The 24,757-nt window shown below is 36.2% G+C and overlaps 3 protein-coding genes and 1 pseudogene across 11 annotated transcripts in view; 2 read left to right on the forward strand and 2 right to left on the reverse strand.

The window, feature by feature from the left end:
* Positions 1–1,095: 1,095 nt before the first annotated feature.
* On the reverse strand, positions 1,096–4,548 carry LOC111456680 (tubulin beta chain). The gene is made up of 3 exons (XM_023098654.1): positions 4,034–4,548; positions 3,049–3,318; positions 1,096–2,034 (listed from the first exon to the last, which is right to left on the reverse strand). Exons 1-3 carry the CDS (start codon positions 4,425–4,427, stop codon positions 1,367–1,369), a joined length of 1,332 nt encoding a protein of 443 aa, XP_022954422.1. The 5' UTR covers positions 4,428–4,548; the 3' UTR covers positions 1,096–1,366.
* Positions 4,549–12,014: 7,466 nt separating this feature from the next.
* Positions 12,015–12,166, reverse strand: LOC111457330 (annotated as a pseudogene).
* Positions 12,167–12,372: 206 nt separating this feature from the next.
* Positions 12,373–16,235, forward strand: LOC111457304 (dihydroceramide fatty acyl 2-hydroxylase FAH1-like). The gene is made up of 7 exons (XM_023099533.1): positions 12,373–12,637; positions 13,223–13,289; positions 13,587–13,679; positions 13,796–13,992; positions 14,089–14,194; positions 14,650–14,796; positions 15,806–16,235. The coding sequence occupies exons 2-7, from the start codon at positions 13,239–13,241 to the stop codon at positions 15,926–15,928; spliced, it is 717 nt and encodes a 238-aa protein (XP_022955301.1). The 5' UTR covers positions 12,373–12,637; positions 13,223–13,238; the 3' UTR covers positions 15,929–16,235.
* A 1,864-nt stretch (positions 16,236–18,099) lies between these two features.
* LOC111456908 (restin homolog) overlaps positions 18,100–24,757 on the forward strand; it is a 9,689-nt gene continuing 3,031 nt past the window's right edge. For all 9 annotated transcript variants that reach the window (XM_023098973.1, XM_023098974.1, XM_023098975.1 and 6 more), the window contains exons 1-7: positions 18,100–18,477; positions 18,565–18,629; positions 18,787–18,901; positions 19,471–20,792; positions 21,527–23,046; positions 23,245–23,369; positions 23,487–24,331. In XM_023098973.1, the coding sequence (XP_022954741.1) occupies positions 18,576–18,629; positions 18,787–18,901; positions 19,471–20,792; positions 21,527–23,046; positions 23,245–23,369; positions 23,487–24,331 (3,981 nt within the window). In that variant the 5' untranslated portion in view covers positions 18,100–18,477; positions 18,565–18,575. The remainder of the gene's footprint in view (positions 18,478–18,564; positions 18,630–18,786; positions 18,902–19,470; positions 20,793–21,526; positions 23,047–23,244; positions 23,370–23,486; positions 24,332–24,757) is intronic.

Genomic DNA, 24,757 nt, shown 5'->3' on the forward strand with positions numbered 1-24,757 from the left:
AAGAATCGAGTGATTTGCTTCCTACAAATCATGACCTCGCCAATGGATTTTTCTTTACCAAAATTGAGCTATTATCTACCTCCACCTTACTTTGAAGGCTAAAGTTTTTTCCCCTTTATCGGGTTGGATTTGAGTTGACATATTTAATTTAAGTCGTTCATGTGGAGACATGTGAGTGAGGATATCTTATATAATTCTTGGTATTGTAACGACCCATATCAAGATTCAGAACCTGAATTTGGTACTGTGCCTCGACATTCCCCTGTTCAATGAAGACTATTCCCACAAACTAATACAACTCATTCTAGCATGCTTTACACATACATTCCAAGAAAATTCCTACGAGGTCACCGAACATAGAATTGCTCTAAGTAAAGTACTCTTAACCATGAAGCTTCTATGATTGAGGCACCGAAAAAGAAGGTGCACCTTATTGGTATAAGTAGTGACTTTCAACTTTTTTAATCTCTCTTATCCATATATCCTCAAAATCGTTCTCATCTATTTATAATTTCGATTCATTTATGCACTTTGAATGTTTCGTATATTTGAATGTCGCCCTTCATCTCTTAGGAGTTCATTAAATGTTTGGAAGATAATGAAGTGCATTACACGGAGAGATGGTGGAATGAAGTAAATGCAACGTAAAGTTCCCCATCCGATATCATTAAAATGTCAATTAAATGGTAGGTAAACAATAATGACATTTGAAGTTGTGATTTGTGTACCTATCCTTATATAAGAAGGGAGTGATTTGTTTCCAATAAATCATGACCTCAACATTAGGAGTAACTTTGGGGTTGGGATGTATTCGTCTCCGTAGGGTTTTTCTATTCCCATCCCCGCCCCATTCTCCATTTTAGAAACTCAAAGTCAATACTTTCTACTCAAACTCCATCCTACACTATTTAGATCAAAACCCTTGAAAAATTAGAGCTCTAGTGGAATAGAACATATGATGTCGAGTCGCACGTTGCTTTCTACCACATTGTTTAAAACGAAGTTTTACCATAACCTCTAATTTCGTTAAGAACAACTTCTACGAACAAGTTTGTTTAATTTATATCCAGATAAAACACAAACAAACCTTTCAAATTAAAATATGCCAACCTACTAAATACAAATATCAATCGTTCTAATCCAAACAAAGATATATATTATATCCAAAACCCATCTCTCATTACATTACATTACATTACATTACATGACCCTCACTCACTCCATACATCTGAACAACATGAAAGATTCTACAAACTCAGGACAGCAGAAAACAACACCATCATCATAATCACAAACTGAAAATTTAAGTCAATAACAACAAGATTGCAGAGTTTTAGACAAACCAGGTTGGTGCATGGATGTTGGCTCAAGCAGGGATTTCCTCTTCTTCATCCTCGTATTCTTCCTCTGCAGTTGCATCCTGGTACTGCTGATACTCAGCCACCAGATCGTTCATGTTACTCTCGGCCTCGGTGAACTCCATTTCGTCCATTCCTTCGCCGGTGTACCAATGCAAGAAGGCCTTGCGCCTGAACATGGCTGTGAACTGCTCACTAACCCTTCTGAACATCTCCTGAATTGAAGTCGAGTTACCGATGAAAGTTGAAGCCATCTTTAGTCCCTTGGGGGGAATGTCGCACACACTGGACTTGACGTTGTTGGGTATCCACTCAACAAAGTAAGATGAATTCTTGTTTTGTACGTTAATCATTTGCTCGTCTACTTCTTTAGTACTCATCTTACCACGGAACATGGCTGAAGCGGTAAGGTATCGACCATGTCGTGGATCAGCAGCGCACATCATGTTCTTGGCATCCCACATCTGCTGGGTTAACTCTGGCACGGTAAGGGCTCGGTATTGCTGGGATCCTCTTGATGTTAATGGTGCAAAACCAACCATAAAGAAATGTAAACGAGGGAATGGAATGAGATTGACAGCAAGTTTTCGTAGATCAGAGTTCAATTGTCCAGGGAATCGTAAACAACAAGTAACACCACTCATGGTAGCAGAGATAAGGTGGTTGAGATCACCAACTGCAATATGACAATTGAACAAGTAAGAAAAAAATCTGACCCATAAGCTGATATTTTCCATATAAATGTAAAATGAATAAAACTACTAAAAGGTTACGCACTTTTTGGCATTTTCGTTCATGTGAATCTGTGGTTACATTTGTGCATAAAACATGGTTCACAAGAATTTTTTTCCTCAAAGTCCACCCCTAGCATCCACCCCTAGCAGATATTGTCCTCTTTGGACTTTCTCTTTTCGAATTTTCTCTCAAGGTTTTTAAAACGTGTATGCTAGGAAGAGGTTTCCACACTCTTGTAAAGAATGTTTCGTTCTCCTCCTCAATGGACGTGGGATTTTGCAATTCACCCCCTTCAAGGCCCAATGTCCTTGCTAGCATTTGTTCCCTTCTCCAATCGATGTGGGACCTCCTAATCCACCTCCCTTCGAGGCCTAGCGTCCTTGTTGGTACACCACCTCGTGTTCACCCCCTTCAGAGCTCAGCCTCCTTGCTGGCACATCGCCCCGTGTCTGGCTCTGATACTATTAGTAACGGCCTAAACCCACCGCTAGCAGATATTGTCCTCTTTGAACTTTTCCTTTCAAACTTCTCCACAAGGTTTTTAAAATGCATATGCTAGGGAGAGGTTTCCACACTTCTACAAATAATGTTTCGTTATTCTCCCCAACCGATGTGAGATCTCATAATTTGTAAGATCTCATAATTAGTATTTAAGTTTGGCAAAAAAGGTGAAAGTAAAAAGTAAAACAAAGGAAAGAACCTACAACTTGGACCCTTTTTACAACTGCCACCAGCAAATGATGATCGGGATTTGGGACTTGAAAACAATCATTTTTATGCAATTGCACAGTACAGCCATGGAAAAAGTAATAAAGTACTATTAAGTATCTAAAGAGACATATCAGAACTTCAGACTCAACACCATCCATTTACAGCTTTTGATATAACAATGAGCAACCAAACGCACATTTCAAGACTCAAATATAAGTTCCAGTTTCAGGAGTTAGGCACTTACATGTTGGAGTAGCAAGCTTGAGTGTTCTGAAGCAAATATCGTAAAGGGCTTCATTGTCAAGAACCATGCATTCATCAGCATTCTCGACAAGCTGATGAACAGACAAAGTGGCATTGTATGGCTCTACAACTGTGTCTGAAACCTTGGGAGAAGGAAATACAGAAAATGTCAACATCATACGATCTGGGTACTCCTCCCTGATCTTTGAAATCAGAAGTGTTCCCATTCCAGAGCCAGTACCTCCACCCAAAGAATGACAAACTTGGAATCCTTTACAAATAAGAAGGAAAAAGATAGTCAGCCATTGTAAAAGAATTCTGTGTGCGTTCATGTCGCAGAGACAGAGAGAGTCAGAGAGATGCAAATAAAAATTTGAAAGATACAAAACTACGCACAACATCAAAGTTGACAAAACAATTTTTTGTTGTTTTGATTGGCAAGAAAGTTGATAAAACAATTTTATAGAATTACTTACGGAGGGGATGGAAATAGGAAAAATCCTCTGAATATAATGTTTTTTACGATCAGATCCAGAGAAGATAGCATCGAAAACAAGGTTAATATTATGGTTTCATAAGGATCCGCATATTTAAATCCGTCGGCATGAGAAACACGACGAAATATACATACATATATATAAACGTGATATCAGAAGCTGGACTGAACGCACGCAGAATACTAAAGAAAAGATTGGCAGAACTTGAACCATTTCTCCAAATTCGAGAAGCAAGAGAAAAGATCCTTCAGAACAAAATCCCAAACACCAAAGGATAAAAGAAGCTAATCAGTATGATTCGAAGACAAACGGTAGAATTTCAACCAAAACGAAATTAAGAATTTAACACAAGAATTGCGATACTAGATCCAAAAGAAGAATTCCAAACCTCAAAATAAATTAACACAAAAGGAACCAGGAGAGAAAATTGCGCGGGAAATCAAAGACCAAAATCAATAGTTCAAAAAACAAGAAAAGAAATCCTACTACCTTGCAAGCAATCACAATTCTCAGCCTCCTTCCTGACAACGTCGAGAACAGAATCAATAAGCTCAGCTCCTTCAGTGTAATGTCCCTTGGCCCAATTATTCCCAGCCCCAGACTGACCAAAAACGAAGTTATCGGGACGGAAGATCTGACCATAGGGTCCGGATCTGACGGAATCCATAGTACCAGGCTCTAGATCCATAAGAACGGCACGAGGAACATACCTTCCACCACTAGCCTCATTGTAATAGACATTAATCCGCTCAAGCTGAAGCTCAGAGTCGCCGCTATACTTGCCAGTATGGTCAATGCCATGTTCATCGCAAATGACCTCCCAGAACTTGGCACCGATCTGGTTGCCGCATTGGCCACCCTGGATGTGGAGGATTTCTCTCATCTTCGATTATTTTTCCCGGGAAACAAACGGAAAACGATAAGAACTACAGAGAGAAAATTGGAGAATTTGAGAGAGAGAGAGAGAGGGAATCGGATTCGTTACTGAACGAATGGAATTGAATGGGTGGAGAGATAAACAGGGATGTCGGGGGGTATTTATAGTTGGTTGTTAAGTAAATAACCTAAAATCAAGGGGCATTTTTGCAAAAAAGAAAATAAAATTGTCTGTTTCCTTCTGAATTCCAAAAAAAGAAAAAGAAACTAAATTTAACCCATTTATTTTCTAAAATAATTAATATAAAACTATCCTTTTTCTATTTTTATAAACTCATATTTTTAACCCTTTTTACTTTTACTCCTAAATTTTATTAATATTTAAAATTTAATCCTTCCAAAAATTATTAATTGATATTTAAATACGATTAATAAAATAATTAAAAAAAACAATATTAATATCGCAAAATTGACTTTTGAGAGAAAAAAAAAAAAAGATAATAAAATATTTAAAATAATAATTGAGGCAAAATTAATTTGATAATATTTTTGAATTATATGTATTTCTTTTTACAAATAAATTAAATAATTTGTAAAAATAGAAAAATAAAAAAATATATATTTAAAAAGATGTTATGGGCACAAGAGGATAGGATGATTGGTAGATAGTGAGTTGTAATGGAAAGAGACATGTGATCTGAAGCCCCCGATAATTTTTTTTTAAAATTAAATAAAATTTTAATATTACTTTCAATGCAAGCCATAGCTTTTTATTTATTTTCATTTTAATATATTTATTTTTAAATTATTTAATTTAATTTTTTAATCGCGCGGGGTAAATAGATAAAATCTTAAATCTTATTGTTAATTATATCTCTAATTTTTTAAATAATAAAAATATTTGATAGACAGTTTAAATCATGACTCACGGAGATGTATTTAAATTCTTTTTATAATAGTTTCATATATTTAATTCCTTTTTAATAATTTTCATATTAAAAAAGTAATAAAAATAACAATAAAGACATTCAAATCTAACAAACATCATTAATATATTAAAAAACCTAAAAAAATAATTAAAATAAATATTATTAAAAAAAAGTATTATTAGAACTTTTCTTTTCTTGAAAGTTGAGATTATATATATATATTTTTTTTCACTTTTAATGAGAAGAATTTGAATAATTGCTTGAAACACAAGGGATTGTGATAAGGGGAAATTACTGTAAAGGGAGTAGAATTCAGATTACCTTGTTAATCGAATATCTCAAGTCAAGAATATTAGTTGAGATTTGAATCACTCTACAAGTAAGATCGATTATGTCTAGTTTGAATGATTATTGTTGATAAAATATCTTAACGCAAGAACACTTGTTTGAGATTCGAATCACTTCACAAGCAAGATTAATCATGTCGAGCTTGAATGATTCTACATGCAACCTAAACTATATGGGATTGCAAATAAACTTAGTTATTAGCTAAAGAAAGCACAAATGCTCATTTTACTATATTTTTCAAGTCTACAACGTCTTCTAGAATGTCCTTTGATGAGCTCAGCATAATTTGAATATAAATGTACAAAGTTTATTGTAGATTCTTGACTCTCGTCCTTGTAATTAGACCTTGAGGTATGACAATTCCTTTGTCGTGGTTCATATCAGATTGTCTAAGGGGAAGTCTTTTAATTCTCAAATAATAATAATTATTATTATTATTATTATTTATTTTTAATTAAGAATAATTTAATTCTATTTTGTAGGCTGAATTGTTTTTTGTTTTTTGTTTTTTTTTATGAAAATTTGTACTTCCTTTGCAAAATAAATAAATAAATAAATAATAATAATAATAATAATAATAATAATAATAATAATAATAATATGTACTTTGAATTATTGAACATTGAATTGTACTTTGTATTATTATTTCCTCGCCTTTTTTAGTTGGGAATATAATAAATTAGCAATTATTATTTTATTTTTTTCTTAAATTTATTTTTCTATTTATATTTTCAAACTTTTTAGAGATTTGATTAATAGAGTTGTAATTATTAATATATACTGTCTAAATTAAGATTAATATGCAAAACTCATGATTAAACAATAAGGAAAGTAATCAAAACAAAAACTACAATTATCCATTGAATTATAATAAAAATATAGATAAAAACTAATTTCCTTACGAGAAAGGACCGTCTAAGTCGGTATACAACTATTCTATAGGTGTGTACATTCAACCTGACAACTCGGACCAACCCAACCTAAACTATGAGGGTTGGGTTGGATTAGCATTCCAAGTAGGGTTGAGTTCATTTTTGTCACAACCCAGAATTTCAACGGTCGAAATGACCAGAAGTGACTCAACAAACTATGCAATGCATGAAAGTAGAAGAAAAACAAAATGCAAAAAGTTTCAAGTATAAAATTTCCTCGCGAGTTTCAAAACGTTCAAGTAGAAAAGAGAAACATTGTATAAAATGGGGAAAAAGGGATCGGGGTACATGATGAAATAAATGTCAAGTACACAAAAGTAAACTAGACAGACGCCCCAGGACGGTAATTCCTCTATGACTTTCAAGCTCCCGAACACCTCCTTCACCACGAAGTGTAAATTCACGGACTTGAAAGAAAAAAAAAGAGGGAAATAGGGTGAGTATAAAAATATACTTAGTAAGCGGTAGTTGTAGGCTCTTAATCGCATCCAAATTTAAGAGGGAACCACCAACTATGCTCTAGACTCTAGAGTCTCAATACTCTCAGTACACAAATTGGGGTGGAAGGACTTAACCTTTGAAGCGGTATTCAGCATTTGAGGATGAGGTGCTCCCTCATAACTACATGTATCCCTCGTACAACCCAGCTAGAATTAGTCACTGCATGGTCAACGTCCTTCCGCAAGACAGAATTCATCATGCAGGCGATCTTGACCCACCCGCGTGATCAACATCTAACCATAAGACGGATCCCCATGTAGAGTAGTCGATCTACCACTGAGTAACACTACTTCTCTAACAGGCGTCTCGCCAAGCTCAACAGTACCACACTGGAGAAGGAAGGGAAGAGTAACACCTCCTTAACTGGCGTCTCACCTAGCTCAACAGTACCACACCGGAGTAGAAGGGAAGTGGAGTATACTCGAACGCTATACCAGCTACGGTCAGCTAAGATGTCATCTCTCTACATCTCAGGGTCCTAACATGGTTCTCTATGTCTCAAGGGTAGGTAGATTATTGAGCTACGAGCCCTAGTTTCCAGAATCACTCAATCAAGACTTACAAGTCCATAATAGTCTAGGGTTAAAGGGTCTCTCCCTCTAAGCGTCGCTCACGACACCATGGACCGTAACATCAGGAGGGTCCCCTATCTAAACCCAACTCGATCAGACATAAACTCCTAGCCAGACGCGTCTCTCCACCAGTTGCTCGATGTGTGTCCTCCCCTTTCGGCGGCCGCGTGTCCGTCGCCGATTGCCTGAGTTCATCCAATTTCCAGATTATTGGTCAAATTCTATATCAACCTATTTATTTTAGATTTTTCTATCTTCCAAACCGTAACTTGAATTAAATTGATTCCTTCACAAGAATTAAAGATCTCAAGTCCACCTATTCAGATATATTTTTATTGTATTTTTTTGATACTCGCAGCGCTTAATAAATGAAGTCGAAATCCGAGAAAAATTTAGTTTCTTACCAAAGTAGGACGGTTTCTCGATTTTGTTTTCCAATGCGATTTTTGGCCGTGTTTCCTCTGAAAACTTACAAGACTCCTCACCTAAAGTGTTGCAACTAGATTATTAAGGTTTAAATCATCTAACACTCCCGGATCTATGGTGAAATCTTGAAACAAGAGAGGTCGCGGACTTGCCTCGCGTTCTTGCTCGCTTCTTGTCGGAAACGAACGATCCAACATTCAGACCACTCCTATTGATACTATGAGTAGCTCTAGTAGGAGACCTAAGATTCAGGGTGCTTCAGTTCGGGTTTGGGACGTTTCTCCCTCCTTCTTCTTCCTCTTCTTAAAATCTCTAACCATTCATTTCTTTCTCTCTATTATTATTATTATTATTATTCTCTTTTCTTTCTCTTTCCCTTTCTTCCAAGTCTATCCATATCCCTCAAGGTGATATGTGTGGGGGCAAAATGACCTTTTTGCCCCCGGTTGACTTTGACCCAAATTTCGATTACATTACCATTTTTTTTTCCTAAGTTCCTTGATGCATCCCGAGCATTTCTTTCTTTTGCACCGATTTGAAAATCACACTCTAAGTCCTCCAATAAAATTTAGAAACTCACAATGGTTAAGAAGGTGCTAGTCACAAGAATATAACGAACTGACCTGTTGGGCTCCGGGTGTTACAATTTTTCTGAACTCGAACTGAATCGGTTCGGTTTCGGGTTCGTGGATAAAACCTTCGGGTTGGCCCGAGCCAAATAAAATATATAAATTATATTAAAAATCTTTATGTATTAATAAGTCTGCTAGAGTGTTACCTCAGTCTCTTTAAGGACACCGAAGCCCAAGTTTGTCGCTTGGGATATATATATTTTTATTATTATTTTGTTTAATTTCTTTTATATTATTTTATTATTTTTAATTTTTTTTGTTTAGCAGAGTGCTCTCTAACTCTATCAACTTCACATTACAATTAAAATATTTTATAGTATTTTTATTTTTTATTATATAAACATGTGTTTAATTTTATGACAATGTTAAATTATGTTAATATGTTACCATTTTCGCTTGTTATTTTTTTTTTATTGATTTTTTATCGGAATAATTATAGATCCATTTGCGTTTGTTTATGAACTTTTAATATATTTTATCTAAAATTGTATTCGAATAATTATAAATTATGGATAAATAAAATTTAAAAAAAAATTGAAAACTCGACAACCCAACCGGCACCAACCCGAAAATGGAAGGTTGGGTTGGGTTGGGTTGTGAAAATTTTTGAGTTGGGTTGGGTTACTAATCCAACCAACTCGAACTTTTTGAATTGGGTCAAAAAAAATTTCTTAACTCAGTCCAACCCAACCCAACCTGGACCATGTACACCCTTACTATCCTACCTAATAGGCCATCTGGCAAAAAGAGAGGAGAGATTGATAATCGTACCACCATGGTTGAAAAAGTGTGTTCTCTTGAGATAATATGCATCGTAGGCCATCTTTGTTTTTAAGTATTCAACTTTCCCTCGAGACAAAACGCCCTCTAAACTTCTACGTTTGAAGAAGTTCAATCTCTTTTTGATTCTCTTCATCATTATCTGAACTTCAATCGAACGTCTTGATTTGTTTGTTACTTCTACATTTGAAGTCTAAGCTCGACACTGTGAAACCATTCACACGATGAACTTCAAAAGCCAATTTATTCGAACTCGATAATAAAGAGTCTAACAAAGTTACTGATAAATGGTTCGTTCTAAAGCCTCAAAAGAACGAATTGCTTTATCAATTGTTGTTGATTCACAAAGACCAATTAGTACTCCAAAGAACACTATACTTATCTTTATCCAATGTCTCAGCATATAGTTCCAAGGCAAGAGAATGGGAAGGCAGCTTCACTACGACAACTTGGAAAAACCCTTTGGATAAACATCTTAGCAAAACACACTATCAATCAGCTGTGAATCTGTGTGAGATTTCACATTGAAGGGAACGAAGCATTCTTTATAAGGGTGTGGAAATCTCTCCCTATTCTCCTCTCCCTAACAGATGTGTTTGAAAAACTTTGAGGGAAGCCCGAAAGGAAAATCACAAAGAGGACAATATCTGTCAGTGGTGGGCTTAGGCTGTTACAAATAATATCATATCCAGACATAGAACAATGTGCCAACAAGGATGTTGGGCCTCAAAAGTCCGGTGGGCTAGCGAGGACGTTGAGCCCCAAAGGAGGGTGGACACTGGGCGATTTGCCAGTTAGGACGTTGAGTCCTGAAAGAGGGTGGATTGTGAGATCTCACATCGATTGGAGAGAGGAGCGAGTGTTAACGAGTATGTTAGGTCCGAAGGGGGTGGATTATGAGATCCCAAAGCAATTGAAGAGGACACTAGACTTCGAAAGGAGGTGGATTGTGAGATCCCATGTCGATTGGAAAGGGGAACAAAGTGTTCTTTGTAAGGGTGTGAAAACCTCTCCCTAGCAGACGCGTTTTAAAAACCTTGAGGGAAGCTCGAAAGGTGCCCAAATAGGACAATTTCTGCTACAGTGGGCTTGAGCCGTTACAATCTATATCTCTTTATCAAAGGGGAAGCTCGAAAAGGAAACCCCAAAGAGAACAATATCGACTAGCGGTGGGCTTGAGCTGTTACAATCCATATCCCTTTATCAAAGTAGTATATGTTATAGTTTCTGAGAATAGTAACTTTGTGCAGTCGATGGTGTAACGACCTTAGATTTTTACTAACCTAAAGTCGCTACTATCATCATTACCTATGCTCTTATGTAGAATTGGACATTTAAAACTTTATCATAAAACATTGTCATGAACTTACATGTTCAAAAGCATCTTTAAAACAACATAAGGAAATACTGAATAAAACAAATAAAATATTAAAGGTAAAAGCACCCTACACTAACTTATGCATGTGCCATGGTCTCTACTTGTGATGTCGTCGTCTACTTGTGATGTCGTCGTCATCCGTACAAGGGTGTCTTGCCTTTACCTGAAATAGAAGTAGCACATGACTTGAGTATTTTAAGAAATACTCAATAAATGACTTTACTATTGGGGTCAGGGAATGCAAACATATGCAACACATGATAAGGAACCTATCATTAAAACCATCATAAGGGTGGCCTCCAGTCCGGACAAAATTGGATGTGTAGAATTTCCTACACACGACCCACACGTATGAACGTGGATCCCCAGGTGGTTCGCACCCACCTAAACCCATCATAGTCAAGCTAGCTGTCCGTAGCAACGTCCAGAGGTTAGTAGACCCTTGAGTGTCATGCGAGACATGATCATCATCGTCATCATAGTGTATGCGTCCATACTCATCATCATAAGAAAGTACTCTAATGACACGCCCCTTTACTCCATTCGCACATTACCCTAGGTAACATGCATGCATTGACCTTCATACCTACATCATCATTTAAATTAATTAGGGTTGTCTATCTTCGAAAATAAATCATCGTCATAATGTATCATGACATTTAATACATGCACATCATCTTAATACAGAATAACGTCATAATGTTTCATACGATACAACTCATACATCTTCGTAACTCATACAATTTCTAGTCTATCTTATGTTATTGTCACTAATTTTCCTTAATGAAGTTTAATTCTATCATTTGAAATCCAAGTCAATTGATGTGAATTCTCGACATCAATTTCAAGTTCAAATTTCTATAAAATTATTTCTCTAATTTACATTGGTCCATCGGTCCATGTGTTAAACTCGAACATTAGAGTCTTTGCAAGAGTAAAGGCTTAAAATGTTTATTTATGTTTGTTATACAATCAATTTAAGGTTGTTACAACTCTAATTTTAAGTCATTCGCACGAAGGTGCGCACAAAAGGCTAACTATGCCATCGATAGTGCAACAAACCCAAGTGGGTATTGCATGCGGAGGCAGCGATGCATGACGCCCAGGCAAGCGTGTCCTTAGCTAGAAGGCTCCAAGTGCAACTTGCGTTCAAAGGTTCAATGGTTGATAGGATCCTGCAATTTACACTAGGTATCACATTTCGCTACGTTCTTCATCGATGCGAGAGCTGAGAAGTGGATAAAAGTAGGTGAAATTGGAGTTTTAACCCAACAATTCATACGTAAGCGAACCGAGCTAAGGGTTGGATTTTTAGTTTAACTCAACTCAACCCATTTTATGAAAACGGTTCAATTGGACCGGAAGACACTAAAAAACACACAAAATTTGGTCCATCGCCATCCTGGATGGCCAACCGTGGTCTCGGAGGTGTGGCAAATCCTGCCAGACTGGCATCCGCAGATTCCACTATGCGAATCTGCTGGCCGTTTTCGTCGGATGCATGTTCTCAACGGACGGTCCAGATCTCAACCCCTATTTTAGCGTTACTCTTCCGCTCCTTTTCTCTTCCTCCCCATACCACACTGCCACTCACGACTCCCTCACTTTCCTTCTCCGGTGGCCGCCGTCGTGGTGGTGGTGGTAGTTCATTGTCTACAGCGAGGAAGATCGCCGCCGCCGCCGCCGCCGCTTCTGCCGAACCTACATTTTCATTTTCCGGTTTGTCACTGTTTTTCTCTTCTCTTAGGTTTCCGTGGCTGTTTGTAGATCTGTGGTTTGTAGGTTGTTTTGTTCTTTCGATTCATTTTGGAGTAGCGTCGTGGGCTCTTTTTCTTTGGTTTTCATTTAGTGTGGGCTTTTTCTTAATGAGTGTTGGAGAACGGATTTTCTGGAATTTCTTCAGATTTACGTTTCTCTCTGTTTCTTTTGTGAATTGTGGAGAAATGAGCTAGGGTTTCCCCACCTGAATCGATGTGGGTTTTCATTTTTTTCTTGGCTTAAACTTTGAGATTATGGCCTTTTGATGCTCTAATACGAACAATTACAGCATGGATTCTTGGTTTTAAGTGTAAAATGTGTAATGTTTCATGTATTTATTTAGAAGAAAACAGGAGCAGATGAATGAATAAAGTTCTCTTTTATTGAGTGAAGTTTCAGTGTGATATCTAAGAGTTACCAATGGAGAAACATGACAAAGTCTGAACTATTTCCTTCTATGCTGCTGCTCCTTAGTGATATCAAATTATTGTAGGCAAAAGTGTCCGTTTCGGTTACTTTGTTTAATCCTCTAGTTCTTTTTTGCAGCTGCATCTAGGCCAAGATGGTCGCACAGGGATTCACTGTTGATTTGAATAAGCCACTTGTATTCCAGGTAACGACAATGTCGGTCCGATTATGTTTATATTGTGAATAAATCTGGTTAAGAATTTGGATGCAAATGATAATGGTTGGTTGGACTCATGCCTTTCGAGTTGAAATGAGCCTTTTCTTGCCCAATAATGAAAATTTCTGTGTCATAGATGTTATTTGGTGGTCGTAATGTTCTTCGGTTTATGTTCTCGTAATACTACCTCGAAAGAAATTGGAAACGATAAAATTTTATGAAAGGTGGCTTAATATTCTTAGCACTTCAACTTGCTACAGAAGTGAACTTTCATGTCTTTATCAGGTAGGACATCTTGGAGAAGATTATCAGGAATGGGTTCACCAGCCCATTGTCAGCAAAGAAGGGCCTCGGTTTTTCGAAAGTGATTTCTGGGAGGTATGGCAGTGCTTATTGGTTTGCAAAAGAATTTGATTTCCCCCCCAATGTTCGAGAAGTTATCGAGATTACGTGTTGATGATTAACGAAGTATTTTTTGTTTGAGTGCAAAATAGTTCTTGACTCGCACGGCTTGGTGGGCGATTCCTTCCATTTGGCTGCCGGTTGTTTGCTGGTTCATATCAATGTCTTACAGGATGGGTCATACTCCTTCAGAGTTATTTTTGATGGTGGTATTTGGAGTTTTTGTGTGGACGTTACTCGAATATACTCTTCATCGATTTCTTTTCCATATCAAAACCAAAAGCTATTGGTTAGTAACCTAAACACTGCCTAGAAATTCTTCATTGTTTTGGTTTTCACTTACAAATTAAGATGATTCAAATGATTTTGGAATTGGATGCTTTAGGGGAAACACGTTACACTATCTTCTTCATGGTTGCCACCACAAACACCCAATGGATAGCTTGCGACTCGTTTTCCCTCCTGCTGCAACTGCTATTCTGCTCTTTCCAGTATGTCGGTCTTCTCCTTATTCTTTCCTGTTCGGTTGCGGCCAATTGTTCTGTAGTGTGTGAATGGGATTATTTTTGAAATGTTTGTCGTTCTACGTTTTCCTGCACAGCCGTTATGGGGGTATTTGGATCATAGATACGTACTAGTGCTTATTGTGGTCGTGTTAACATGGCATCGCTTGGGGAAAAAAAAAGAAAGTCATTAGTAAATAAAACCAAATCTTCTTGGCATAAACAGTCATTAGTCTTTGGTGCTCAGTGTTCATACCATAATCAACATGAATCCAATGAATATAAATCTTACTATGAAAGTTTATTTTATCATGTTGTGGTGAACGTGTGGGTTCACGCTCGCATAATCCTGTAGCAGCCATCTAATCACCTTTTGTAATTAGCTCGGTTTCATGAATTCTTTTCCTTGTCATCCTAATTATTTTCCTTGCATGACTTACCAGTTCTGGAACTTGATAAAGCTTTTTGCCACTCCATCTACCACACCTTGTTTGGTTGGAGGTGGATTGCTGGGCTACGTGATGTATGATGTTACCCATCACTACCTTCATCACGGCCAGCCGTCTGGAGAGACGGCACGAAACCTTAAGGTGCGTATTAAATTTGCTTATCTATTGGTCATATCTTATCATCACTAGGATATTAAGCATGCCATTAAATGAGAACACATTTATTATGCATATGTTTCCCCCATGTTAGTCAAAGCAGGACTGATATGCAAATCGTCTGATCTAAGAGAGAACTATACACATTCTGATACAAGTCTGTAATGGGCTGCTAGTTCCAGTTAATTTCCAGTAAACATTGATATTGAACTGTTGATCTCTGATAAGCTTTGTTAAGTGGATCTGCTAGTTCAAGTGCTTGCCTAAGTGTGAGGTCCCACATCGATTGGAGAGAGAAACGAGTGCCAGCGAGGACGTTGGGCCCCGAAGGGAGGTGGATTGTGAAATTCCACGTCGGTTAGAGAGGAGAACGAAACATTCTTTATAAAAGTGTGGAAACCTCTCTTTCGCAGACGCGTTTTAAAAACCTTGAGTAGAAGTCTGAAAGGGAAACTCCAAAGAAGACAATACCGACTAGTGGTAGGTTTGGGCTATTATACTAAGTCGTTTGCATCTGCTTTCACTTGGTCGAGGACCATGAAAGGAAAAGAGAATCATCTTAGTGATAAAAACTCACTTTGTGGTAGGGTAGTGCCTCGACATAGAAATAAGTCTCTTGGACGAAACTTCTCCCATCAAACTTAGAAAATAGTGGGATTTATTACCCTGGTTGGTAAAGAACGATTTTATGAATCGCGGTATGGCGGAGGAGATAGACTAAACCGACCACCCGATCAAATTAGGTGAAATTGACAAAGAGTTGAAAACCAATGCCATCCAAATCACGTTAAAAAATGAAATCCAACCGTCTAGTACAGTCGAACTAGCACTCCAGAAGTAGTTCTTGTATGACAAAAAGCTTACATCGGTATTTATACGAGTACACCTATACATACATACATACATACATACATACATACATACATTTGAAGTCGATATAAGTTTTGTTGTTATATATAAAAAAATCTGGAAATGGGTTGATTTGTTTGTACAGAAATACCACTTGAACCATCACTTCAGAATCCAAACACTAGGCTTTGGAATTACTTCATCACTATGGGACAAAGTGTTTGGAACATTGCCTCCACCTTCAAAAGTAGCTGAGAAAAGAAGATGATGATGATGATGATCACTTCAGGTGTAGTGTTGTATCAGTAGCATTAGGTTATGTCTGCAACTTCCTGAGATTGATTGATTCTCAACATTATTCTTTGTTCTTCTGTCTACTTATTGCTTGATTTATTCGTTCCTGTCGTGTGGCGTCGTCGGGATGGTGTGAAATTGCCCAACTTCGAATTCGATTTTATCCTGTCATCATATATCTGTGTATCTTGAATCAGTATGTTCTAAGATTATTATGTAGTATAGTTTTTGTATGGCCTCAAGTGTTCTAATGTAATATAAAATAAGGAAGATGGTATTTAATCTTGTATTAAATTTTTGTTAAACTCTTATGGTTTTGTTTTAAAATTTTAAAGTTTATGGCATTCTCGTAAAATATAATGGAAGCATATTTGACTACGTTATACTCGAGAATAAAATAAATTTACATATCAAATTATTTTTAGAGGTATTTTCTAAACTACGTATTTTATTTGTTTATTTTAAAATATTTAATTAAGACTAGTAGTTGAATTTTAATATATACTTTTTAAGAAAAATAGTTTCCAAAAGGGTTAAAAATTATTTTTTAAATGCGGTTGAAAATAAAATAATTATAAAATTAAATAAGAGTGTGTATATAGTTTTTAAAATTGAAAAGAAAATAATTATAAAATTAAATACGAGTGTGTATATAGTTTTTAAAATTGGGACAAGTAATTCTAAATTATAATATATTTATTATTATATCATAATTTATATATATATATTTTTATTTTTTTTAATAGTTTTTATTTTTATTTTTTTAATTTTTGGTTGTGCGCTTCGTTATTTCAATTATAATATTTTTATAATATTTTTTTTTTGTTATATATAATATTTTTAAACTAGTCCGTTTTATTGATATTTTCTTTTTTTATAAATATATTCGACCTAATAATTCTCAACAATTGTCGATATTTTAGTTGTTTTTAGTTTTATGAGAAGTTCAATTATGTTAATATATTACAATTTTCGCTCGTTGTTCTTGATTGGATTTTTTTTGTGTGAATAATTAGTGATTGATTTGTGTTTATTTATAAACTTTAAATTATCTTTTATCTAAAATTGTATCTGAAAATTATAAATTGTGGATAAATTATTTTTTTTTTAACATCTCGAACCCAACTCGAAAATTAGTTGTTCATTTTTTTTTGAATAATTATAAATTGAGTTGTGTTTGTGTGTAAACTTTTAATTATCTTTTCTCGAACCCCGAAAATTAGTTGTTCTTGATTGATCTTTTAATTATCTTTTCTCGAACCCAATCCGAAAATTAGTTGTTCTTGATTGATCTTTTAATTATCTTTTCTCGAACCCAATCCGAAAATTAGTTGTTCTTGATTGATCTTTTAATTATCTTTTCTCGAACCCAATCCGAAAATTAGTTGTTCTTGATTGATCTTTTAATTATCTTTTCTCGAACCCAATCCGAAAATTAGTTGTTCTTGATTGATCTTTTAATTATCTTTTCTCGAACCCAATCCGAAAATTAGTTGTTCTTGATTGATCTTTTAATTATCTTTTCTCGAACCCAATCCGAAAATTAGTTGTTCTTGATTGATCTTTTAATTATCTTTTCTCGAACCCAATCCGAAAATTAGTTGTTCTTGATTGATCTTTTAATTATCTTTTCTCGAACCCAATCCGAAAATTAGTTGTTCTTGATTGATCTTTTAATTATCTTTTCTCGAACCCAATCCGAAAATTAGTTGTTCTTGATTGATCTTTTAATTATCTTTTCTCGAACCCAATCCGAAAATTAGTTGTTCTTGATTGATTATTATTATTATTATTTTTTTGTGTGAATAATTATAGATTGATTTGTGTTTGTTTGTAAAGTTTTAATTATCTCCTATTTAAAATTTGTGTTTGTTTGTAAAGTTTTAATTATCTCCTATTTAAAATGGTATCAAAATAACTTTTAATTAACATCTCGAACCCAACCCGAAAATAAAAAATTGAGTGGGTTACCGATCTAACCACCGAATAATATTTATTTATTTTATTTTTTCGTTTTGCAAGTAAGCCGCGAATCGGGGTTTTATCGGTTCGGTTTTGGTCAAACCGGGAACCGAACCAATTTGCCACTGCCGTTTTTCTCATTTTCATGTCGTAGTTCTGTTAAAGCCCTAAACCAATGAAAAGGAACCAAAAAGTTGCAGAGAACATTGATTCTTGTTTAAAGTTCAAACAAAACCAATTATAAACCTCACCGCTGCGAATCGAACGATCGAGGAAGGGATTGTTCATACTTCAGTGAAGCCAATGCTAAAATCTTTGATCAATTTTGTGTTTGCTCCATCCGTTACAGCAGAGAAAAATTTTGAACCGACTTCCATTGACTGCCTTTTGCGATGATCGCCTGAAGTGGTACTCGAGTGTTTTCATTCAAATGCTTGAAACTAAGTTTGAGGAACTTGTTTCTCTAGGATTTCACTGCGCTGAATGCTAACAAGTGGATGATTATTGAGCTCATGCTGTTCAATAATTTCCGGCGACCGATTCGACGTTTTCGATAATCTGGTACTTCCTTGCGAAGTTTTGGTTATGAGTTTGTAAGATTTTAAGTGCAGCAATTCGACTGCTCTTGTTTAATCCTTTGTTCTTTAGGGCATTTGGAAATGCTGGACGATTTCGTACCGAACCCTGAATCGGCTAATTCCTGCTGTAAAAGGGTAATGTTTTCTTTCTTTCTTCTTCTTCTTCCTCTTCTGCTTGTCTTTGGTAATTTTTTTTTTTTTTTTTTTTTTTTTTTTTTTTTTTTTTTTTTTTTTTTTTTTTTTTTTTTTGTTTGTATTTCGTTTCATTTCATTATGGTTGTTATGGGCGCAGTGGAAAGATAAGTGCACCGAGGTAGAAGAGAAAAGAAATGCTTTACGGCAGGCAGTCAAGCTCCTTCAGCAACAAATCAACAAGATTCAGGCGGAGAATCTTAATCTTAAAAAAGGTAGAATCTCAATCATGATTATTTTCCTCTGCCTGTTTTTGTATCTTTTAATAACGGAACTTCTGTAAGACATGTATTCATTGTAGAATTTGTGATACTTCTGCCAACACTAACATGGAGATGTGACATATCGTTAATAGAACAACAAAGCGTGAAACAAAGCTAGGCTTTTTGTATCCTTCTTTTGCTTGTGACAATTTGAGAATACTTTTATTATCCAGTCGGCTGTAAAAATTTTCCTTCCCAGTGGCCCTATTTTCATATGTATTTGATTAACAGACAAATCACACCAAATGTATAATGCCCATCTCTTCTTTTGTTTTGAGTGGTTTTACTTGAGAAATCGATTTGATTTCAACCTTTATACAATGAAAAAGTTATGCTTCTTGGTATATTCGTCAATTTGGTTTTTGTATCACCTTGCATCTTGCTCTAAAAACACTGGAGGTAAAAATATCTTTTAGTTTAGCTGTTGAGCATGTGGTTTTTTTAGAAGGGCTACACTTGGGTGATGTCATTTTATGCCTCCTCCTTCTTCTTCTTTTAATTTTGATAATTAATGGGTGTAGGATATGAGGAGGACAAGGCTGGAGCTTCGATTGAGAGAGAGGGAAAAGAAAAAGAATCCGCTATTAGAGTTTCTTTGGAGAGGGAAATTTTGGACTTGAAATCTCACATTTCTTCATTGAGACAAAACGATGTAGATGCAGTTGAAGTTTGTAGGGAAGTAGAGCAGCTTAATGCTCTTGTTGCTGAGGGTAAGAAGGAAATCAGTCATCTAAACGAACTTCTAGAGACAGAGAAGAGAAAGACAGATGCTGAAAGGAAAAATGCTGAAGTGAGGAAAGAGGAGGCTGCTCAAGCTTTGAAAACAGTTAGGATTGAAAGGAGTAAGGCTAGTGACTTAAGGAAGCTTCACAAAAATGAATTGGATAAGGTTAAAGAATGCAGACAACAGCTAGAGATGTTAAAAAAAGAATATGAAGAAACAAAGTTAAAGTTGGCAAGCGAAACATCTAAACTAAATGAGGTTAAAAAAGACCTAGAGATAGAAAAGCGAAGGACTTCCAAAGAGAGAGAGCGTGCAAATTCCGAAATGTCTAAAGCACATGTTTCAAGGATTCAAGCTGAAGCAAACAGGAAGCAGGCTGAGGAAGAACAATCTAAGGCTGAAAACTTACTTCAGCAATTGGACAGAAAGACTTGCAAGATTGAGGAATTGCAGAAGCAGGTCAAAGAACTTCAGACCTTGAAAACTTTTATTGAATCTTGTTGTGGCCAACATGACGAAAAAACTGATGGTAAGGCTGTGGAAAAGAATGTTAAACCTTGGTTGGAAGTGATACAGAAAAATGCAAATGAATTCAAGTTGGCTTTTGAGTTTTTGAAGGATAAGGAGGTTAACATAATGCATAAGATGGATGGAGATCTGGCGATTATGAAGGAGAAGCCACTGGATTCCAACATGATGAAATCATCAGAACTGAAAAAACATTTAGAGATTTATCGCAAGAAGGCCATGGATGAACAATACCGTGCCGATAAATTGGCTCTTGAGTTGGAAGAAAAGAAAAGGAAAGTTGAGAAACTTCAAAAGAATTTACGTGAATTAAAGTCTTCTAGGAAATTAGTTGATGCATCTGCTGTTTCTTTTGAACATGCCATGAGTTCTGAACGTGCAGAAATGAAGCTATTGAAAAAAAAGCTAAAGTTTGAGAAGACGCGATTGAAACATGCTAGAGAAGTGGCTAACTTGGAAAATACGCATCGTTCCATTATTCAGCATGAACTGGGTAGTTTTAAACTAAAGTTTGTTCAGCTGTCAAACTACTTGGACAACCTACATAAATTTGCCTCTACTGGTGCTAAGGGTAATGATGACTTGGAAAAGGTTGGTTTTTCCTTTTCAATTTCTTTTTTACCTTTTTTTAAATCTTGTACATACAGTAGAACTGTTGGCTATATTTATTGTTATATTTTTACTCACTTCTAAAGGCACAATGTCATCACACTATTTTCATTCCTTGTGTTGAATTAATCTACCCACTTTTCACCCCAATTAATTACAGATGTAGGTTGGTAATAGTTGAATTACACATCTCAATCAGTTTTCTGCTAACTCTAATTTCTACTAGCCTTGCCAGTTCAGAATAAGTTGCTAATCATATTGACTCTTGATTCATAGTTTTGCTATACTTCACGTGGAGCTGATTAAAATGAAATTGTCTTAAGGGTAACCCTCCCCCCCTTTTGTTTTACTACCGAAGTTCTGAAAGGTGGGATGATATTAATGTTCTTTTGCCTTCTTCACCTGTTTTCTTGTTTATCTTCTTTCACATATGTCTTGATCAAGAGCTGAGGTAGCAATTTGTTTATGATTGCACATTCAGTTTTGATTGAGTTATTATAATCCTCTTCTATTCCACTGATTGCTTAATTCGTGGCAAATATAATTACAGACAATAAAACATATTAGCATATAGGTATGGTTCTTTTTCAGTGTTTATCTTGCTGAATAGGAGGCTCTATTATAATGCGGGCTCTTTACTCTCCAAGGGTTGTTGTTACTTACTATGCTCTACTCACTTTTGATTAAACACTCATTCCATATTGAATGGTTCACAGACAAAGAATGCTGAGAACTTGCGAAGTTTGTACGCAGAGAAGAATCTACATGCTATAGAGCCTTTCAAAACTTGGTTGCCTGATACTTTCAGGCAGACGACCCCACAACATGACGCTCCATTGCTTCCTTTATCTGGAGGGAATCATGTCACATCTTTATCAGGTATTGAATCTAGGTTGGAGGCTCATCCTGTAAACTCTGACAGAAAAATGTTCCAAAGTTGTGCAGTCAATTCAAGTACGGCATCTTTTTCTGATGGTCAGTTGGCCGGCTCACGGGAAAAGGCTGGTCTTTGTTTGACAGCAGCGAAATTGGTTGGAGAGAACTTGATTATGAAACCAAAAATATCCAACGTATCTGGTGAAGTTAGTGAGATGAAAGACAACGAAAATGCTAGGATGGCAGAAAATAGTGTCAGAAGTCCTATTAAAAATCATGTTGGAAGAGCTAACGAAAAACAACAAAAGAGAAAAAGGACCATTGAAGCTGTTGAAAACATTGAATGTTTATATCATGAGAGTAGAAAAATACATTCTCAGATTGAAGAGAAGTTGTCTCTTTTGCATGCTTTAAACAGCCCTACAGAGAAGCCCTTAGACAAGAGTGGACATGTAATATCAAACGTGTTTCAAGATCCTTCTGCTGATAAGAAGGCCCGGAAGAAGAGAAAGACTTTGTGCCAGAAGAAAACAAGGGAACAGTTGCTTGATGATAACGAGATGGAGTTGAGTAAAGTTAACATTGAAGTTTGTGCGCTTGAAAGTTTTGGTAGACAACCTTCTCAACCTGTCAGCAAACTTACAGACAATTTGCAGCCTTGTTTAGAGGAACTTAATAATTCTGCCATAAGTGAACTTCAAACCCTGGGAACGCTTGGAAATATATCAGATGGAGACTATATGAAATTGCTAGATTTGGATAGTGCCGCTGATGAGGAATGCTACAGGAGAGCAATGGAAATGCCACTGTCCCCTTCACTTCCAGATATTTATATTCCTGGCGCTGAAACATCTACTTTGAATGAATTTGAGCCTTTACTAGATGAACGCCATGAAGAAGGTCAGCCACAATTGCATAGCTATGATGTCATGGATGTTGAGATCAAGTCCAATCATACCCAATACTGCAACTCTGGCTTGTTAGGAGATATTCATAGCAGTAAACATCATCTTGATCCATGTTTTATGCAAGGGAGCCATGGGAGTGATCTTTGTGACATTGTACAGGCAAAAGAAAACTATCTTAATCAGATTGGGGTTACTGTAGAGATGCCTGGGACAAATGTTCCTCTTTCTGGCTGTGAGGGGGTGGGAGCATCAGAAATAAAATCTGGAACCCTGGACAACTCTATCCCTGATTTTTGTGTCCTTTTCTCTAATATAAAAGACTGCCGCAGCATCTCCAGAATTTTTTCAGCAACTAGGGCTTGTTCAAAGAGGAGTTCTTTGACTAATAAAAAAGAGTGGATGGTGCAAGAGATTTTGGCTTCCCTTAACATGGAGCATAAACTTTTACCAATGTAAGTTGTTTCATTTGGTCTGCAAACTGACTTATCTTGTGTCTTTGCTATCTGTACCAGTGCAAATAGTTACTCCTTTTAGGAAACATTTTTTATTTCATGATTCCCTCCTCCCCAAAAAGATTAAGAGAGATCCTTAAAATTCAGAATTATTTGCTTGCTTTCTAAGAGAATTGAATTACTAATAATGACTTTCAGGGAGAAGGCTTGTGTATTCTTTTCCTTGTTGCTGCTCAACTTCAATGTTGTTGCTGTGCATAAATATGGGAACTTTCTGAACTGCAATACCTGCTTGGATTCTTTTTCGGGGCACATATGTGAAGGTATACCTTCTTTTTTCTCTTAGTGACTAATGGTAAAACAGATTTTCATCATCTCTTTTTCTTTGGTTTCATATTAATGATACTTTCCATATTTCCTCCTTTTTTTCCCGTTGGTAGCAATGCTTGATGTGGAAATAAGAAGCTTGTTTACTGAATCGCTCTGTTTGGACGAGTTACTTTCCCTCATAGAAGACTTCATAATAGATGGGCGGATCTTATCATGTATTGATGCCTCTTTGGAGACATCGATTGAAGGTGTTTTGAGAGTGAATATCTCTGTTGACGGTGTAAACAGAGCATTGTCACTTACACCAGCATCAACGAACTATTTGATAGCAGGGAGTTCCATACTGGCATCAATTTCTAAAGCAGTTGATCGTACTGGTTTTCTTTGGGAGGTGTCATACAGTATTTTAAGGATCTGCAGGTATGAGTCTTCGTTGGTGTTAACAATGCTGCATATTTTTGCACATATTGGTGGAGATCAGTTTTTCAGTTTGGAAGGTTACTCTACTCTGATGGCTGTCCTGAAATCAATAATCACGCATCTTGAGGTGGTCGGATCATCAGATGATGCTTCTTTCACCCCACCCAAAGGAAATTGTAGAACAGAGTTTGTTCAATGCGCTCATTGCCCTTTTTCAGCCAACATTATGTCTATGCCCATGGCTGTGTCGTTTCTATTGCGATTAGTTCATAAGAATGCATTGGCTGAAGATTTAGAAAATCCAACTGGTTCATTAAATCCAGAATCCTTGTCCGAGAAGAATATAGCCTACCAGATTCCTTGTAAAAATTTAAGTGGTCAAGAGGTCCATCCAGCATTGTATTTGGACTGTGATGCATCTTGTTGTTTAAAAAAGTATAGGGTATCTGATGATGAATCATGGTCTCTCTTCAATCCATCACTGTGTGAGATTACCGATGCCATCTCATTGGTTGAACTGCTAGCATGCTACATGGTACTGGTTCTCACCTTTCACTATTAATAATTTTAACATAGTCTGTCAATGATTTGAGGACTGACTTCTTGTTTAGCGAATCGCTTTGAATATGATGGAATACAAAAAAAAAACTGTCATATAGATGATTTTAGGCTTTACTTTCAGACCTTGTCCACTTGCGTTTAGACCAAGTTATTCTTCAATGAGTGATCGGATACCCAGGAATCTTGAAGTTGTCTCAAGAAATCCTAAAAATTTCTGCTAGATTTCGGAAGAATGAATAACTTTTAAGCCTCTTCTGATTGCCCAATTACCGAACTTTATACACGTAAGGGTTGGTAGGGGAGTGCCTCGTAGGGAATAGGTGGCAGGCATGTGTTTTTGTGATCTTGTGGTCCCTATGAAATATTGTTAGTTGGGGGGGGGGGGGGGGGGGGGTTTTTT

This window comes from Cucurbita moschata, unplaced genomic scaffold, assembly GCF_002738365.1.
Source record: "Cucurbita moschata cultivar Rifu unplaced genomic scaffold, Cmos_1.0 Cmo_Scf00019, whole genome shotgun sequence".
NCBI lineage: Eukaryota > Viridiplantae > Streptophyta > Magnoliopsida > Cucurbitales > Cucurbitaceae > Cucurbita > Cucurbita moschata.